Source organism: Phlebotomus papatasi, chromosome 2, assembly GCF_024763615.1.
Source record: "Phlebotomus papatasi isolate M1 chromosome 2, Ppap_2.1, whole genome shotgun sequence".
Classification (NCBI taxonomy): Eukaryota; Metazoa; Arthropoda; class Insecta; order Diptera; family Psychodidae; genus Phlebotomus; species Phlebotomus papatasi.
In genome coordinates, this window is record NC_077223.1 from 770,603 (window position 1) to 791,484 (window position 20,882).

The 20,882-nt window shown below is 32.5% G+C and overlaps 1 protein-coding gene across 2 annotated transcripts; it reads left to right on the plus strand.

The window, feature by feature from the left end:
• Positions 1–3,313: 3,313 nt before the first annotated feature.
• On the plus strand, positions 3,314–20,804 carry LOC129802087 (sodium-dependent nutrient amino acid transporter 1-like). Of its 2 annotated transcripts, none has more exons than XM_055847657.1 (5): positions 3,314–3,620; positions 15,303–15,744; positions 19,043–19,259; positions 19,374–19,644; positions 19,706–20,804. In XM_055847657.1, the coding sequence occupies exons 2-5, from the start codon at positions 15,330–15,332 to the stop codon at positions 20,702–20,704; spliced, it is 1,902 nt and encodes a 633-aa protein (XP_055703632.1). In that variant the 5' UTR covers positions 3,314–3,620; positions 15,303–15,329; the 3' UTR covers positions 20,705–20,804. The 2 variants fall into 2 exon arrangements, with proteins under 2 accessions (XP_055703632.1, XP_055703631.1); XM_055847656.1 differs by lacking the exon at positions 19,043–19,259 and adding an exon at positions 15,916–16,147 and having other exon boundaries at positions 3,316–3,620.
• Positions 20,805–20,882: the final 78 nt, after the last annotated feature.

A 20,882-nucleotide genomic window follows, 5' to 3' on the forward strand; every position in this document is an offset into this window, starting at 1 on the left:
CAGTGCCCTCGAGTCGACCAGTTCCTCGACTCGACCGGTGGTCAATATGTAAATGTTTTAATGGTGAATTTCTAGGCCGCCGTGAGTTTCCTGCACTACTGCACTATAAAATATCGTGAACAAACTAATAAGAATAATTAAGAAGCCCTTAACTCTTTCCGGACCGCAGCATATGCTGCAAGCCAATTTCACAATTTTTTAATCAAAAATATCTAAGCTCAGGAATTAATTGAGGTCCTACAAAAAAATATCTTACATTTGGACATCCTTATAGTTTGTAATCATCCAAAAGAATTGAATTTTCCTCAGTTCTGAATAATTAAAAAAACACTGTTTTTCACTGAATATTCATATGCTGCTTTGGGTACTCAGAGTCCCAAAAGAGACGAAAGAGTTAACTTTCCTGACTTTCCTACTGAACTTGTATTTGAAAGGATACTAACTTGACCTAAACTTGAAAGACAGAAAACAAAAAGTCACCTGGCGCCTCCATCGAGTAAAAAGCTTTCAGTACACCGCCATCTGTGCTTTGGAACCACAATCTCTATTTATAAACATTATCGTTGCTAATGATAAAAAAAATCATCACTGGCATTTTGAAGGCAATAAACCATGAATTTATATAAGGTTAAATTTTTTTCTGTGATCATCTGGTAAATGCGGCAAAAAAATATTGAATTAAAGCGTTCTACAAACTTAAGTTACTATTTGTTCAAGTGTAATTAAATGGTTGTTAACTTTGCAAATTTTTTCCCAGCCGTTTAATGATGTATCTTTTCTTTCTGTGGACATTTTGACAAACTTCAATGTGACTTACTACCGTAAATTAGGAAAGAGATTATATTAAATTGTGTCATTGTCACATTATTTGCTAATTTAACACTTTTACCATCTTTCCGCGCGACAATTTTATATAGCTAACCCCTTCAGGCTGAATTTTATGACTTTAGTGCTCGCAGATTTTTTACCGAGAGCTTTAAAGCAAAGGTCTATCTATGTGAATGTGTTGGAAGTCTAGTTAATTTGCAACCTTTATTAAGTAAAATAGTTTATCTCTTAAACAGGTGAATAAAATTTTTAGGCCCTGTTAAACTTTAGTCATCAGAAGTTTTGTTTTGTAAGTGGATTAGTTTCTATTCATTTAAAAATATTTGTAAAATATTTTTTAAGCAGCGATTTTTATAATATAGACTCAATTTTTATTATTTTTAAATACAATTAATAAAATTGTATTTAAAGTAATAAAATTGTATTTAAATTAATAATAATAAAATTACGCTGTACCACACTTAATAAAGATCTATGCCAAAAGGCAAGGAAAAATAATTTATTATTTTTGAAAATCGGAAAACAGCTTAGGTTACATTATTACGATTATTATGACGCTAAGTCGTTTTCTGATTAACCCTTTAAGGACGATTGGGACACCTTCCAAAGACCCAAACCAAGCATATTCGAAGATTTTTCGAAAGTTGGAAAATGCACCTCACGTAACTACTCCTTGTTTTCTAATAATTCTTTCTACATGAACCTGCAATATTTTTGATAAGTTACAGAACACTAAACAGTTTTGATCTTTTTTTATTAAATAAGAAATGATAATATACAATATTTTCTCTCTTCATCAACATTTTCGTGATCATTTCATTTACTAAATTCTTTACAGCTTTTAAAGAAGTTCTCTCTGATTTCTCGAGATCTTTTAAATTTTTTTAAAGTACTGAACTATTATTAATGAAACAAAAACGATTTTTACTAAATGCGTATCTTAAAATCTATCATGTATAATAGGCTTCTTATTTTAATGAACTCAAAGAAAGAGTAGTTTCATAATCCACTTTTTTCACTTTATGACACGGCTAGAGGCCAAACGGTAAGAGATAGCGACTTCCGGTTTTCGATGACCCCCCCCATAAGTCAAAATTAAACTGTCTTCAGAGTAGAGGTTTAGCCCAATTCCCGAAGGTCTCAAAATACTAAATAGTGAGAAATTTTAGTGCTTTTTGAAAACCCTATAGGTCACTTATCTTCGTTGAGGAAATTAATATAATACGACAATATTTAGGAAACAGCAGAGAAAAATATTTCTAATTCAGACTCCATGCAAAATTTCTTTTACATAACTTCATATTTTACCTTTTGAACTCAACCGTAGTTCAAATTTGAGGAACTCGACTGGAGAATGTACCTCAGCTATCTTCCTGAATAATCAAGAGGCAGGGGCCTATCGACATTTCATTTTTCCATACGATTTTGCATAGAGGCATTGAAGACTATTGGCAAGTTTTTTTCTAAAGAGAATTGACTTATCAGTCTGATATATTTCGAAATCTTCTTTCTTTTGGAGTCTGACGGGGAACTTTATGCTCTCAATTCTTCCGGTGTTCGTCAGAAGGGTATTCCTTAATTTAATTTGAAAAGAGGAATACCCTTCTGACGAACATCGGAAGAATTGAGAGCATATTTCGAAATCATTCATTAAAAGCTATCTTAAAATACATATTTCGTAATGTTCGCCGAAATAATACAAGAACTACGAGCAAATTTGTTTAAGTCGCGATGCAATACCTGCAAAATTTTTACAAGGAAAAGTGAAAAATAGCTTCACTTTTTATTAGGCTTGATTAGGCCCCTGCAAGAAGTAAGAATTTTTTGGATTCTCTAACAGATCTTCGATTTTTTTAAACTCTACTCATGATTGGTACGAATATATGATTTCCCTTGCAGACAAAATGAAAAATTAAATGAAGACATTGATAAAAACCTTTGAAGAATTTTAGTGAGTTATTTGCAAGTTCTCACAATTGTGCGAAAACTTATATTCGAAATTTTAAATTTTCGAACATCAACTACATTTAGAGTTCCAGCTGTTGTTTAAATTGAAATTACATTTTTCAGAGTTTAATATAAAATTCACGTAATTGAAAAGGTGTGTTAGTTCCTGCCTTAATTCAATTTTCAACTTCTTGTCCAGGGTTAGAATCTCATATACCGCAAAAGAGTTATATCTATCGTTTTTTTTTCTCCCAAGAGCTTTATTTGTACGATATTGTGTTTTCACCTCATAAACAGACTCCAATAAAAATTTGGGATCCGGAGGAGTGCCGCGGAGGGAATATCACAAGCACATGGAGATACAAAAAAAAGAGCTTCACCAAAAAAAAAAAACCAGAGATCGTGACGTAGAATGGGAATCTCATATCGCATCTGTCTCCCATTTTGTGCGATTAAATCCACGAACAGCTGCTGAGGAAGCTTTTTCGCACTCCCTCATCGCAAAGAGTTGCGTACTGGTGGACTTCTTATGTGGCAGTGTCCACATGGAAAATGTCCATGGTGAAGGTCTATCACAATCATCATGAGCTTCCCCCAAGTACTCTCTACACACGAACGGGCTTTTGCCTCCAGTTGTTCAGCCCAAACACCTCAGTTCTGTGTTCGCTTCGATCGCGATTGGATCGTTCCCATTGAGCTTTCCCGCGCAAATACTTCTTGCAATCTTACAAATGAATCTTTACATCGTGTAATTCCCACCAAGTTTTCCTCGCTGATACTTTCGTGCTAAAATCTTCAAGTGCAATTTTGAATTGTGAGAAAAAAAAGTCTTCCTATCTCAATTGGTAAGATTGTCTTTTGAATTTACAAAGGTGATCATTAAGTCCAATTATTGTGATTTCTTGCGACAGTGTGAAAAAGAATTCTATAAAATCTTCTGAGAAATAGAAATTGATGCCTAGAAAAAACTGACAAAGAATTTTGATGATAAGTTGTTTTTATGAAAATGAGCAAAAAAATTTAGTGGAACCGGAAAAAAGTGGTATTTCCGAATGAATAATAAATTGTGATTTATCAAGAAAGATATTAAAGGTTGAATTATGAAAAGCATCAAGAGTTATGAATTTTAATATCACAAAAAACTTAAAAATAGGTAAATTATTAGTCTGGTATTAAATGTCCTTGAAATGATGAAAATTAAACAATCGAAAAAGTGATAAATATACAAAAAATCAAGACTTTCATAACTTTAAGATCTCACTGAGAACAAAGTGATGTAATATCTATTTTTTTTTAAATTTTACTTTGTAATTTCAATCTCAATTTTATTTAAAAAAAAATCATTTTTTAAGCTGTTAGAAGTTCGAAACTCTAAATTAATTAAGTGTGAATAAATAAAGTGAATAAAATCAATGAATGAATGTAAATAAGTTTCAGAAACATAAGGTTCTGGAAACCTTGGTAAAAAGAATTTCAGAAAATCAAGAAATATAAAAAGAAAAACAATTTAAATATGGTGTATTTCAAGGAATACCAGTCATGAGTGCGAAGTAAACTAAAATCACTGTTATTATCAAAAATAACTAGCAAGTGCATCTAACTATAAGGTCTATAAGAACAAGAACAGTTTTTTCAGTTAATTATACGAACCGTCTGTTTGTATTAATTGCTTATAAATTAGTTAAGAAGTGATTTAACTGAATTGTTTCATTAAAAATCAGTAGGGGGAAGTGAGTTACTTTCGGATGACTCAAGCCTCAAACAACTCAATTTTTTTTAAATTTATTTTTAATGAATTTAACTAAATAATATAATATTTCATGGATAAAATTCATTAGAAAAATTAGAAATCGATTCGCTTGTCCGAAGCTTGAGTCATCCGAAGGTAGCCCGCTTTCCCCTAACTTTAGCAAAATTTCACCCGAAAAACCACAAAAATTAAAAAAAAAGCCTAACTTTTGTCCTATTGTTATAAAGAACTTTTAATCCATAAACACTGTAAACAATAAATCACTTAAGCCAGTAATTTATCAATTATTCTCATTCTTAGTCTATAAAAAAAGTTTTAGTTAACTAATCAATTAATCTATAAAGAAACACTTAAAATTTGTTGAGTGAAATTTACAGTAGGGGAAAGTGATCTCCCTTCGAACGTTCATGCCTTCAAATAATGTGAATTTCTTTTGTTTTTCGTAAGAGATTTACACTAAATTATCAACAAATAATGATAAGCTAACTAATATTTAATAGGATTGTGTAAGTCTCTTAGGAAAACTAAAAGAAAATTGAGATTATTCGCAGGCATGAACGTTTGAATGGAGAGTAGTTTCCCCTATAACTTTCAACAGTACAAATTCGTGTATCATTGTAGGCAGGAACGTCAATTTTTTTTAAAAAATTGAAAAAATTAAAAAAAAAGCTAAAGCTCACTTGGAGATTTTTGTTTCAAAATGGAAGTTTTGAATCAAAATCCCTCTGTTTGCCCAAAAAAAAAAATATTTTTAAAATTTTAATTGTGATTAGTTGAAAGTTTTAAAATTAGAATTGATTAGTTCATTGGAAATCATAAAAAAAAATAATGAAATTTTTCACAATGACGTATTACTTAATTGACTTTTTTAGTATCCCAACACAAAAACTTTAAAAACAAAGAACGGAAAACAATTGATAAATATGATAAAAATTGATAGTAATACTCATACTTATTACTCGTATTCAAATTAGTATTTCTTAGTTTATCTACGTTTTATTTGTTTATTTTCTAACAGTTGGTTTATTTTATGTTTCATATTACCATCTGTGATTTATGAAGAATTTTCATTATTGCTTGTTATTGTTTAGAAATATGGTTCTCAATAAAAATTAAAAGATTTTTCTCTGGTAATTTTCCCTAGATTAAATAATAAAACTGTGGGTATTTGAAGGTAGTAGACAATTTCAAAACCTATTCAAAATTTCCATATTTATCAAATTTGTTTAAGTCTTTTAATCACAGATTTTTATTACTTTCGACTCCGATTTTTCCAAAAAAATTCCGAAAACAAAAGATTTTCTTTAGATTGTTTAGGATTTCGGCCTATTCGGAATTTCGATTAATTTAGGATTTTGAGTTTTCGAGATTGTGGCCCATTCGAGATTTCGGCCCGTTCGGAATTTTAGTCTATTCAAAATTTTGGATTTTCAGGATTTTACCCCTTTCGCGATTTTGGCTTTTCGGATATTTCGACCCATTCGGAATTTTGGCTTTTCAGTGTTTCGACCCATTCGGAATTTCAAGCAATTCAAGATTTTGTGTTTTCAAAATTTTGGCCTATTCGAGATTTCGACCCATTCGAAATTTTAGTCCATTCAAAATCTTGGATTTTCGGGATTTTAGCCCTTTCGCGATTTTGGTTTTTCGGTATTTCGACCCATTCGGAATTTTGGCTTTTCGGGATTTTGACCCATTCGGGATTTTGGTCTATTCAAGATTTTGGTTTTTCGAAATTTTGGTCTATTCGATATTTTAGCTTTCCAGGTATTTGGCGATCAGAATTTTGACTTTACTATTTTGACTGTCACTGATACCGATTATGAAGTGAACTTAACTGAAGTTCAATATTTTGTTGCCAAATTAACTTCAACTACTCTGAAAAAATGTTTTGTTACTTTAACGTGAAAAGTTTGTCAATAGAAGGTTTTCTTTGGAGTATTAAATTAGTTTTATCAAATCCAATTGGATCTTGTTAAAAGTTTGTCAAAATAATGCTTCTTTATAAAATATGATGAGAAAAGGTTTTGTGAAATTAATTTTAATTTGAATTTTAACAAAATTTTGAGAAAATTCAGTTGTTTGGTTTACATTTTTTCTTTAAGTTCTTTTAAAGAAGTTATGAAAAATTTAATTAAAAAAAAACTATCAAAAATTTACCACACTGTTGTTAATAATATCGAATTTTCGAACTGCTAGAACCAGCATTCAAATGACAATGGTCCACTTTCTTTGAATAATTGGGAAAGAAAATGACAGATAACGACTGCATTATCCGGATTTTTCGAACTCCAACATCTCAAAAATAAATATTTAAATATAAGATTTTTTAATTTTTTTCTTGTAGGATTAGATATTTTTAATAAAAAATTAAATAAAAATCCATTTATTAAAGTACATTTTAAATGAAATCGTCAAGTTGTCATCCAAAGATAGCGGGAACTGATCTTCAAAAGAATATTCGAATAACACGAATAACGAATACAGTAGAGTCTCGCTATAGGCCATCGCTCTATAGTCCACAATTTATCGACCGTTGATTTCAAAACACTGATTTTAAGTTAGGTTATGTTTTTTAGTATGCGACATGCATAATTATTTTAATATTTTTGGCAAACTTTATTAAGTAGTTGTGATAATTGTGATCCATAATGAAGAGAGCAAGGACAAGTACCACAATCGCAAAGAAAGTGGAAGCCGTCGAGCAATTTCAATACTAAAAATCGTTGATAATTTTAAAAAAATACATGGACTATAGTGCGACCCAAGTGTCAAATTTGAAACCAAATATGGACTATAGCGAGACTCTACTGTATTCTCTACTCGATGAAACTACTAAAAAATGTTTAATTATTTTGAACTTTAAACTTTTCAAATAAAATCACCGATGTGATAATCATGATGATCGTTTCAAACAATTTGACAAAAAAAGAGTACAAAAGTGCAAGAGAAATGTATGCATAAAGTACCATCATTTAGTGTTTTCCACGGATTCTCTTGCAAGACTTGAGTGGTATTGCTTCATCCACGGCGCATAATTAAGAGGTTAAGACTCACAACATTGATGAACAATTGAACATCTCGTTGCATCAATCGACAGCAACTTTTATGCCACTCAACGATGAACTTTTATGATTGCAATTGCTCCTCACGTGAAGAAATTGCGACTTTTCGCTGACTTATTACTCAATTAAAACAGATGAATTTTCTTCGGAAGCGAAAGCTCGTATCAAAAGTGATTAAATGCACTTTAAATAAAACTTTGCTACGTACCATTTTGGTTATACTTTTTTTGGGGAAAAATACCGCATGGAAATGTTGTTTTTTAGACTTGTTTGGTAACCAATTGCTCCAAGAGAAATTGAAACACTTTACACAATTTGTTTTTGGGCAATTTTAAGTCATGCGAATCCAAAATATTCTAATATGGAGACAAATGAAAACATAATTCAAGAAAATCCACATTTAAGCATGTATTTCAAAAACCAATTAATGAAGCAATTGCATACCTTTAAGCCCCTGTGACGGAAAGTCCCAAATTATTTTTCTGCGAAATATTTGATTTTATTTTGGAATTTACCTGTTTCCTCAACTTCTGCTGGGTTTTTGCTGGAAAATCTTTTTGTCTTTTGCGCAGAATGACCTTAATACACTTATAAAAAGAGTCTTATCATTCGATTTGATATACAGACTGTTTTACACAATTTCTTATAGCTATCAGTCTTTTTTTTACGTTCGAATGGAAAACTTTGTAAAAGGATGCCGACTTGTTTAATGACGATTGTTGTACAGAATGTCAACATAATCATTTTTGCAGACCTCAGTGTTCATTCAGCTCTATAGCAAATCTATATTGCCTGAGATAACCTTCTGCAAAAACTATTTTGAAGGTAATTCAGTGGTCAGTTACCTTTACTCTATACTTGGTTGAGATAGGTCAAAACTAGGTAAAAATCTCATTCACAAGAAAAAAATCTTTTGGTGCTGGTCGAATTAATAAATTGAATTGCTGAAACAATGTTTATGTTTTTTAGGAAAAATTTCCATTTAACTGCCTAATTTGCCTAACAAAAATAAAATAGGGACATTACGACATGATTTTACAAGAAAAAGGATGGAAAAGCACTGTAGCTTTGCGGAATGCTCTGATTCATATATTTGATGCTATGATTTAAAAAAAAACTCGTGAGAAAAATTACTGGACACACAAAATCTAGCATTTAAATTTATTATAAGTTTAATAACAGCTTAGGGTGAAAGGAACACCTATTGACACTTTAAGAAGTCGTGTCAGGATTTATTGACACATTACTCTGTATCATTTGGAATACGAAATTTGAACATCTAGCCTTATCACAAAACGTAGACTAAGGAAAAAATGTAATATTATTTAAATTTTATTAGATAATTTGAATAAATTTCAAGACTTCGACAAAAGTGTCAGTAGGGGTTCCCTGTCGAAGAGGTGTTCCTTCGACCCTAAATATTTTCAATTTTCTTCCAGGATTCCAAGACCTTTCAAATGAATAAAAACTTGTCCCAATCGGATAAGAAATATGCCTTCCAGAGCTTTTCGAATCTCAGATTTAGAAAAAGGAATCACTTAAAAAAGATTCAACGCTATTGGCCTACTGGAAGCTAAACCAAAACATTGAACCTTTTTCGATCTTCACAATTTTATTCTCTATCACGTTGCGAAGATGAATGTCTGCTTTATCAGATATAGAATTTTTTATTGGACAATTTTTAGAGAACTAAAAAAATTGATGAATTTCTTACATCGAATATGTCAGAGAAGATCACGTACAACAATTTCCGCCCGTTTCAGGTTCAGGACCGAAATTCTGTAAAACATTTTACAGGTCGATTTATGTGGAATTCCCCTTAGAATGCATTAATCGAATAATAACTGTGATTACCTAATGACGAAATGGCGTTGATGTCCGAAGAATCCAAATCGAATTTCGAATTTTAAAACATTTTTTTTTTTTTGGAAATCTTGTAAAAATGTATGAAATATCAAACGAAAAAGTTATTAAAAGTGTTAATTAGTTATTATGTGGAGAATTACAATGGGACAGGGGTATTAATAACTTCGCTGTTTAGATTTTTCTTACAATACAGATTGACATTTTTTACACTCGAATAACACTTCGAAATTCAAACAGAAAAATACATGTAGGGTAAAGTGATATAATTTGGAATTAGTGTTACAAGTTAGACAATTCGCCGGTACAAGTTTGACATGGCTTTTTTCTTTATAAATACAGTACAAAATTTGTTTTTAAGCACAAGGAACCAAATTATAAAACTAAAGCATTAAAAATATACAAATAAAAATGAAATACTAAATTTATCAAGACAAAAAGCGCAAAAAGCCCTGTCCAAATTGTACCATTGTCTAACTTGTACCATTGTCCAACTTGTACCACTTTACCCTACCACCTTGCGGAAATACGAAGAAGTTGAAGTGTCCTTTATTTTGTTTTCGAAACCGATCTTCGAATTTTCTAATCATCAATTGTGAACACACAGGATCGAAATTTTTTCCAACAAACTAATCAATGTGACTATACCTTAAACCGCATGATCTTTTTGTTGCAATTTCAATTGAAATTCAAGTGAAAAGTGAAAACCCAGCAAATTCACATTTTTTTAAAATTCGTTCTGGAAAATTTTATGTTTACCATGGCCCTTCTTCAGACCTTGGCGTTGGATTGAAATCTTTTTTTTCTATTTGAAAATAGAATTATCATGTTGGATTGTGAGTAAGGCATTTTGAAAATTCGTGCTTGCCTATTTCTAAAATATTAAAAAAAAAAAATAGAATTAGTTTCCTAACACATAAGATTTTGCAGATTGATTGTTGCAAAAGCACGAAAAGATATAAAATTCAAATGAATAACATAAAAATTAATTGAATGCAACTAAAACATTTAGTGTCTCGCTAAAGTTTTTTTTAGTCAAACTGAAAAAAATCAATACAATTGCGTCAGTTTTCCACACCAATTAAATTTTAATATGAATGTAGAAGAATATGCATTGTAATTAATGAGCTCCAACACAAATAAATTATTAGCTAAATCACATTGCAACATTAAGTTTGGTCAAGGTTGCTCTTAACATTATGCCCCAATGTACAACCTCTCATTCAGTGGTCCATTGGTGAGCAAAAAGATGCATTATCTGAAAGATTTCCCACATCTCTTGGCATTGAGCATTTTTCTTGCAACTTCAACATGACGATGATTTGTTACGATGCTTACTAATATTTCGTGAACGATGAAATTGCTTAATTTATGCGTTCAACACCTGAAATTATGCTTCTTAATGAATGGCTTGGACGTTTTGGTGGGAGGAAAAACGAGTTTGTGATATAAAGTGCATATTTTTTCTGTGAACTATAAGTCACACTTCTTTGCAATATTTCCCGCATTGACAAGGACAAGAGCAACGAGCTGCGGTAAAAGGAATTAATTGATCTGCATTGCATTGTTAAACAGAAATCCGGAAAATCGCATTTAACTCTGTGATCTTTTATTTCTTTTTTTTTGCAAAAATTCAACGCAATCGTTCAATTTCCTTCCTGACACATAAGAATGACGGAAAATTGAACGAAGAATTGATATGAAAGTTTGAATGGATGGAATCTCTTCATAATCAGCAATAATTGTATTTTGATCTTATGAAGTCATTCAATCAATCACTTTATCATTTTGGCAAGAGCGTCAATTACAATCTCATTACACACGTCCAATTTATATTATTTTATTAATGCTCTATATTGGGCCCAACATATAGGCCCAATAACATGAGCGAAATATTGCAACAATAAATGACTGCAGATAGTAGAGTTCGACGTATGAGAACCAGCCGTTAAAACTCACCTTGCGCAAAATTCTGTTGATTATTCCATCATTATCACTGATAACCCATTCTCTGATGAACTATTTTTTTGTTGGATTGGAGAAGTTTCACCTCTTTGCGAACATTGCTTATAACTTTCCCGGAAGTAATCCTATATAGAAATGTTATTAAACGTACTCATCGGCAATTGAAAGCTTTAAATTAATTAACTCCGGTTGATATTGAACTTTATTATTATTTACATTAAATACTTTAGTAAGATATCATGATGCCATTGTAGGTTCTGTTCCTCATTTTCAATAGTACAATAAAGCAAAACTCAGCCAGAAGTCAAGGATTTATCTAATGGTCTCTACACTTTGAGAGCAATTTTCGTCGAAAATTGTTTCTTTAACGAAAATTGCCTGCAGTTGTCTAAGTAGAAAACGTCAAAATTCTGTCAAAAATGCATTTTTGGATGAAAATTGCTCACAATGTGTACAGACCTTAAAAGACAGCAATTTAAAAAAAAAAAGAAAACATTGTAATATTTTTGTTTCCATAGAAGTGAATTTAAACGAAGGTATTTTTATTCGAAATCTCCCTTTCGAAATAAAAATGTACCAATAACCGTCACAGCGAGGCAGTTTGCATATCTTTCGGCGCAAAAAATTTCATCTGATAAAGTTAAATAAGTTTATCTATTTTAAGAAGTGTTTTTAAAGACTCTGTTTTCATAGATGAATAATAAAATAGCCAAAATAAAACAAATGGTTGAACTACGTTAATATAAAATCCTTCGATGAAAAGGATTCTAAGCGCTCACTATGACATTAAAAAATCGGTTTTCGAAAGCCAAATAAAAAATATTTTTACTCCTCGTTTTGTCCGCAAGATGTCTGAATTCGAGGAACTGCTCGACCCGTCAAATAATTTCGTCAGATATCTTTAAGATTTCTGCAGAAAATATCTACATCTCTGCCGAAAATCAGCCGAGAAATCTGTAGATATTTCTACGAATTTTATTTGGGCTTGGGACAAAATTCGTCAGAAATTTTTGCAGAATTCTGACGAATCCTGCGAAATTCTACGAAATTCTGCCGAAAATCTACAGAATTTCTCTAAATGCACTAGAATACACCGTTACAACTCAAAAAACCTCCGAGTAAAATCGGCAGGTAGAACAATGATTTGACGGGGAATTTGAAAGTGTTTCTAGTAACAATGCGTGTTGGTCTTCACTTTGTTATGGGGCAAATCAAAGAATGAAATAAATGACACAAGACACAAATGACATGAGAAAAAAATGGAGAAAAAACGATTGTGAGATACACTTTTTATTAAACTCTTCAACTTTTGCCCTTGCAAAATCATTAGAAAAAGTGGTTCTAAGTTGTTAGCATTTATAAATGGAATAATTATTTTATCTCAATGTTTAATTTTTCAAAAATCTATGTTGTTTACCAATTGGATACCACACTTCAAAACAAAATTCAGTGTTCAACCATTTGTTTTTTATTATTGAAATTTCCAGAACAGTTTTTGAAAAATGTTTTCAAGTAATAAAGAAAAAATAACAGAAAGAAATTTAAAAAAAAAATAACAAAAATATTATTGCCATTGAAACAGTGCAAGTAAAAATATTGAAATAAAGCGCTGCGCAGAGATCTTTTTCGCGAAATAAAGCAATTTTGTCCTGTTCGTTTCACTTCCTTTAAATTTAGATTGATAACCCCTTTTTGCTTTCTTTTATTTAAAAAAAAAATGCTTGGAAAGTAAATTCCGGGTACAATTTTGTAGTGCAAATCAATTGATTCAAATATGATGGAGTACACAACTTTATTTGAAATTATTGATGAATCATTTATTCATGATCGATGTAATGGTAGTGTCACGAAGAAATTCGGTTATATCGCTAAATAAATTGATTAATAAGTGAGTTGAAGGTGATTTGTAAGGTGCAAAGTATGACAAATTTCCAGTTTCAATCGGCAATAGAACCTGGGCATAGAACAACCTTCAAGAAAATACTTTTATCATTCTTTATCGTAATCTAGAGCTATTTCTATTATTTACTAAACTCATCAATGCAACTGCAAACAATCTCATTGAGCTCTGTACACAAAAACATTTTAGTGCCATTGTTCTGGGAATTGCTTTGCCCGCGTTCTTTCTTAATCAGCTATCACTGAATGAAGAATGGCAGTCGAACGTCAAGTTCAAGAATATTAAAACTTTCTATCGGCAAATTGGCAATGATTGAATATTGAAATAGGTTTGGGGCAGGTCTCAAGGGCCGAGCATAGTCATATTGAGATCAGAGTATTTTGATGATCTTGATCTCGTTCTGCAGTTTATAGAATTACATGGTTTACACCTTGGAATATCTAGTCAAAATTATTATTATAAAGATTCCAAATGAAGTGAGAAATGGATTGTTATTGAATATTTTATTAATTTTCTTTTACTTTTCTTATAAATCTGAATGATCTAAATATAATTTTAATGGGGTCATCGATTTTCTGAATATCTTTTTCGTATAACATCTCATATATCCGCAGACGCAATAGGATTTTATGGATAATATCCTTCTCAATAATGTAGCATTTTCGTTTTTGGTCGAGATCTGGATAACGTTTATCAGTCCTTCCACCGATCCTCAAGAAATAGGGGAAAGTACTCTTCCTTCGAAAGTTCATGCATTTGAATAATGTGAATTTTCTTTACATTTTTCTAAGGCACTTAGGGGGAAGTGGGGCACCTTTGAAGCTGGGGCACCTTTGAAATTGGAATTTTTCACCTGTTTTTAAATAAAATTGAGCCTTATTGTGATATAATTTAGCTGCACAAACAGATTGAGAAGCTAAATTATATAACGATAAGGCTTTATTTTATTAAAAAATAGGTGAAAAATCCCAATTTCAATGGTGTCCCAGTTTCAAAGGTGCCCCACTTCCCCCTACACATTTCTATTAAATATTAATTAGCTTATTATCAATTACACTGTGCAACAAAATGAAAACTTTTTCCGTGTGATTTCAAATGACCGGTATTTTCGGATTCCTTGGTGTCTCCTGAGTGATAACTCCGATCATCACGATCGGAGCTTCGATCTATCACGTCTAGTTTCTGAGCTATAGAAAAAAACTATATCCCCATTTCTTTTTCCCCTGTGATTTTCTAGTTTTTCCATTTAAATCGCTGAATATCCTTCAAATTCATGAAAATGATTGTTTATAAGGACACGACTCCCATATATAAAAATTCTTCTGAAAAAAAGAGTAAGGATCTCTGAAGATCTTAGGATGCTAAAAGCATCGTTATCTAGAAATTACATACACAAAAAAAATTTTAAAAATTAACATTATACTGCAGAAAATTCATGTTCTTTTTATGCTATAACAATATTTATGAAATATATGATATTATATAATTTATTTATGAAATATATGATAATATATGATTTATTATTATTAATTATAATTTAATAATAATTCTTATTTTAATTTCAAAATTTCTATTTTGCTACAGTTTGAGGAGATTCATGATTATCTAGTATCAAAGAAATTTTGCTGATTTAAATAGCTTCTTTGTTTTATTAAATATTGCCAAAAATACAATTATTTTTATCAAAATAAGCAAAACAAAATTAAATGCGTAATTATTTACTAGTTAACACGCTACAAGTTTTTCTCTGTAACTCTTGAACTCTAATTAAAGAAAAAATTTGTTTCTTTCTGAGAATGAACCACTTAAAATTTCACATAACATATAAATTGCTCTTGGAGCAATAAAACAAATAATAAAAATATTACAATTCAGAGGCACCACAATATAAAATTATCACATAACTTTATTGCAAATGTATATTCATGGATTTGCAAAAAAAAGCATCTTATCATAAATTAATGCTTGTGTTTGTTATCCATAGGTCCCTGGTTGAACCATTTGGACAAAAATGACAGGACACGATAATCCTACATTCCAAGATGACAACCTATCCATTCCAGGAGACTACAAATCCACCTACTTCCCACAGAGACCAACAAAATTTGAACCAGAAAATTCACAAACATGTGAAGAATCTCAGTCTGGTTCTATGCCACCGGATAAAGGGGATCAAGGGCCTAAGCGTGAGACATGGGGCAAGGGTGTTGAGTTCCTAATGTCCTGCATTGCCATGTCCGTAGGCCTAGGCAATGTCTGGCGCTTTCCCTTCACGGCACTCGATAATGGTGGTGGTGCCTTCTTGATACCCTACTTAATAGTCCTAATACTGGTCGGAAGGCCTATCTACTATATGGAAATGGCCTTAGGACAATTCTCCAGTAGGGGTAGTGTCAAGGTCTATGATTTTGCTCCAGGAATGAGAGGTAATTAACTTCATTTTCTTCATACTCAGACAGCAATGAAGCTTTGAGAACATTATTTTGTTGTCGACTTCTATATCTTACACTTTATATAGGGGCTATTGAGGGCTTTAGATAAGTCGCGACGTGAATCTTTTCGTGTATAAAGAATGCATATATGTTTTTGTCTGAAAGGAACGGGATATGGCCAGATTATTGCAACATTCTGGGTGATGACTTACTATTCTTCAGTCATGGGTATCACAGTTAGATACTTGTACGAATCCTTCAGCTCGACCCTTCCTTGGACATGGTGTCGAGATAATTGGGAAAATGTAACATGCGTGGATGCCGTTCTCAAAAATACATCCCAATCCCTATCCCATGCCAATTCAACATCGAGATCGTCATCAGATCTCTTTTACCAGTGAGTTCAAAACCGTAATTTTGATGGTTGACCGGTTAAACTTGGAGTGGATTAACCTTCGGATCTCTAAAGTTTTCTCTTGGGTTGTTTTTAATAATGTAACGGAGAGGGTTTAAGCAGGGTGTGAACTACTTCTGTGAACCAGTAAACTATGTAGCGGATCACCTGATCTTGTTGATCAAACGTTGTTTGATCAAACAGATCAAACCTACTCATCGATTGACACCTGTAGAGAACGCGTGAGCGAAAATCGTTTGAAACCGAATAAACGTCAACATAAGTTTGTCCAGGTAGCGTTTTGACCATTGACGTACAATTTTCATTTGACGTTTGTTCGTTTTCAAACAGTTCTTGCTCACCTCTGTTTTAGAGGAATTCTATAACAATATGACAAAGTCATGACAAATTTTCACAGTTCAATTCGGGAGCAGCAGAACATTAAAGGCTGTTGAGTATCGAATAGCCATTCCAAGCAAGTCTAGGAAGTTCTCTGTGATTGATACGAGCCACATTTTCGAACATTTTCCCCGAATTTACCATATAAAATTTTTTAAAATTGTCATATGACATTGTCATACTGTTACGGAATTCCCCTACTAATCAGTTGATCAGCACCCAAGCGGCATTTGATATCCAAATAATGTATGTCTCAAATGTAACCAACGTATTTTGAATGTAATCGAGATATTTCTAAAAAATATAATGTATGAACATGATGGAAGTATATTGACTGAAAATTATGTGCGTTACATACCAGAAAAATAACTTATCTAAATATTGTATAGAAAATATCAGTTATTTTCTATTAATATAAATAATACATTTTAGTTGATAAATTTCGGTTAATATATTGGTATTTTCCCTTAAAATTATGACTAAATTTTTTTAGATCCATAAACAAGTTATAAGGTAATCTATTTTTGAGTGAAAATGTGTAAATCTATGTCGGAAATATCGAAAGTATATTTATCTTACATATTCTTGCTGTTATGTTGACATAATGTTGTGATACTGTATGAACATCACGTTTTGATATTATATAGTTACATTTGTTCCGTAAAGGAGATAAGTTATATACAACTTGTGTTCTTTTTGTATGGCGCTACCAGATTGTCAAATTCCGTTTTGTTTACTAAGCAGAGATACATATTCCAATGAAAATTTGTGAAAAAAGTGATGTTAAACATAAATTAAAGCCTTGAAGTGCACCAACGTTTGCATTTTAGTCGAGCACATAGAAAAAAGGGATCAAATTTGAAAAAGTGAGTGTAATTGATGGAAAAATTATGAATTAATATTTGGTTCGTGAGAGTTAACATTTTCTTTCTTTAATTGCAGTGTAGCCAAATTGTAAACATTAGGACAGATTCCTGTTCTTCTAACAAGAAGCTAAATTGCAGAAACAGTGCCCAGAATGCAGAAAATTTTTGTAAAAAGCATAAAATTGAAGTGTTTACTGTGCAGTAACATCATTGTGATAATAAATCTGTAATGTGAATATATTGTACGACATATTGTAAATATAATCACAAAAATATATCAAGATGTGTTGTCTTCTATATTTTTTATTTATTCAGGTTATAGCATCTTAATTTTAATTTATCGGAACAAAAAGAAGATTATGGCGTGGAAAATTACAGAAAATTGGTGGCGCTAACCCAATTTAATGTAAAATTATGCACAAAACATTGATGAGCCTCGCGATATTTGCCCAGAATGGTGCTTAAAATGATGTTTTCTATCAATAAACGCAGTAAAAATCTGATATTCTTCAGTTTTTCAATGATATGATAGAAAGGGAAATAAACTTATTCAATTTCGTTTTCTTTAATTTGCCGGCTTTCCCTTGAGAATTTGAGGTCGGGAATGAAATACTATTCACTAATATTGTATCCTCTAACGGAAAACAGTCATTGCATTAAAGTTCCATACGCGATAAAAGTGCACGAGGCACAAAAAATGTGACTGAATCGTTGAGGATAAATAATTATTCATTTAAGGAGAATATTTGAGCAAGTTTTAAAAGAAAATGCAAAAGAAATGACAATTCTGCGATCAGTAGTTATAAAATTGATATTGTATAGTGATTATATTTTATTTAGTCATAATCGATACATTTTACCGTACAAGATGACGTGCTTACGTCAAATATGAAAAATTGTTATATTTTGTGTGTAAAAATTCCCCATTCACCCGAATATGGACCTCTTTTATGCGGTTATATGGAAGAAATTTGTAAAATCCTCGCCATTATTTTCGTACAGATATCAAACATCTCTACTCATTTATAGCGATAAATGCCGCTTGGGCACCAGCAACCCCAATGTACTGTTCACACCCGAATCAGAAAATGGGACATTCCTTTACTTCTAGATCTAACTCCTACTACTCGTACACTCCGTCCCGGCATTATGCACTTCGGGATTATGCACCTGACGAGATTATGCACATACAATTATGCAAGTTTGCCTACCATTGGGAGTCAATTTGTTCAAATCATTTTTGAAACACGCCTGAATGTATACTATGTTTATTTTTCAGAATAAAACTTTAATTTCTTTTATTGAGGTAAAAATTTTAAATATTCTAACAGTTTAGTGAACAACAGTGGCCAAAGAATACTATTTGTTGATGAATTTCTTTTATATAGTTGAATCTTTTTGCTCTGACTACTATTACTCCGCGCGAAATTCGTTCTACGTCTGATTCATTCAAAAAGAAATCGCCTGAGGGTATGCAAACTTTGTCGATGCATAAAGCCATTTCACGCGTTTTTTTCGGTCCCGAAAATATGCATAATCCCGGGACTGAGTGTATTCTCCTAAATTCTTCCCTATCTTAACATTTTAGTTGATTTTAATAACTGGTTTTCAAAATTTACTGCATGTTTTGAAGGTGTTGGTTTTGGGCAGTTGGCTGCCATTATATCAACTGCAACCTACTATTCGTCTGTGATGGCACTAATCGCATCGTACCTCATAGATTCCTTCAAGAATCCCCTACCATGGTCCAAATGCCGTGAAGGATGGATCAACTGTATCGATTCGGAAGGTCAATCAGATCCTGTTAATCCAGATAGTGGACTCACTACATCATCTCAATTCTATTTTCTGTAATTAACCCGAATACTTAACCTAGTTAGTCACTTAACATAGTGTATTAGTATTGCTAATCTTAGTAACGATCTAACCATATGGCCGAGTAACCGTTAATCCTTTCTCTTTAGCAATGAAGTTCTGAAAGAAAAGAGCAGCATTGAGGATGGAATAGGTTTACCAGATCCCTATCTAACCATGTGCTTAGCATTCTCATGGCTCGTAGTAATGCTGATACTTATTAAGGGAGTTAAGAGTTCTGGAAAAGCTGCGTACTTCTTAGCGCTTTTCCCTTACGTTGTACTTGGCATACTTCTCATCCGATCTTCAACTCTGCCAGGTGCTATGAACGGGATTATCTACTTTATTAAACCGCAGTGGGATCAGTTGCTAAATCCTCAGGTATTTTTAAAACTAACCAGAAAAAATTTAAGGTTTACTATTATCGTTTTCGTTTGACCAGGTTTGGTATGCTGCCGTAACGCAGGTGTTCTTCTCTCTATCCGTATGCTTCGGTAACGTCATCATGTATGCGTCCTTCAACAAGTTCGATCATAACATCTATCGAGATGCCAATATCGTTACCACTCTCGATACGTTCACATCTCTCTTGGCGGGCTTTACGATCTTTGGTATTTTGGGTCACTTGGCCCATGAGATCGGAACTGATGATGTCTCCACTGTCGTGGTATCCGGTGCTGGATTGGCCTTCATCTCCTACCCCGATGCCATTGCAAAGTTCGACTTCTTGCCCCAAATGTTCTCAGTTCTGTTCTTCTTCATGCTGTTTGTCCTGGGCATTGGTAGCAATGTCGCCATGTCGTCAAACATTTGCACTGTGATAAGGGATCAGTTTCCCAAGGTTAAGAACTGGCAAGTGTCTATGGCTGTATCAATTATCGGCCTGGCCTTGGGATCGGTCTACGTAACACCTGGTGGTCAGTTCATATTGGAACTTGTGGACTACTTCGGAGCCTCCAATATTGTGTACGTTCTAGCCATTGGAGAACTCATTGCATTGCACTATGTCTACGGAATGGGTCGATTCTGTAGGGACATTGAGTTTATGATCGGCAAACGACCTGGAATGTACTGGAGACTAACATGGGGCTTTATAACGCCTCTTCTTCTGCTTACTATCTTCATCTATACTCTGGCCATCTATTCCCCATTAACATATCGTGGACAGAACTATCCTGATTCTGCCTATGCCTGTGGCTGGACGTTAGCAGCCTTTGGAGTATTTCAACTGCCGATTTGGGCAGCTGTAGCTGTGATAAGACAGAGCGGTAAGACGTGGAGGGAGAAGTTTGTGGGTGCCTTTAAGCCCCGACCCGATTGGGGACCTGTAGTACCTTCCATTGCGGAGAAATATAGGAAATTCAGGGCAACTGAGGATAGCAAGGCCCTATTTGCGAATGACGGTTTCATACACAAGATCAAGAGAACGTTGTTCGGTTGATCATCCATTTTGCAGTATCCTCACAAAAGTATTTATAAAATTGTATCCCATTTTATACATTAGGTTTTATTTCTAAGAAATAAATTTATAAGATCATGAACATCTTTTTTTTGTAAAGTTTGTTTATTAGGATTTCTCTTACAGTTGTCTTTAAAATTTAAAGACTGAAGGATCGAGG

Excerpts from the sequence above, each read along its gene's own strand:
- LOC129802087 (XM_055847656.1), top strand. The coding sequence starts at position 15,330 with ATGACAGGACACGATAATCCTACATTCCAAGATGACAACCTATCCATT. Across the intron at positions 15,745-15,915 it reads TTTTGCTCCAGGAATGAGAG|GAACGGGATATGGCCAGATT; the intron begins GTAATTAACTTC and ends TTTGTCTGAAAG. Across the intron at positions 19,645-19,705 it reads ATCAGTTGCTAAATCCTCAG|GTTTGGTATGCTGCCGTAAC; the intron begins GTATTTTTAAAA and ends TCGTTTGACCAG.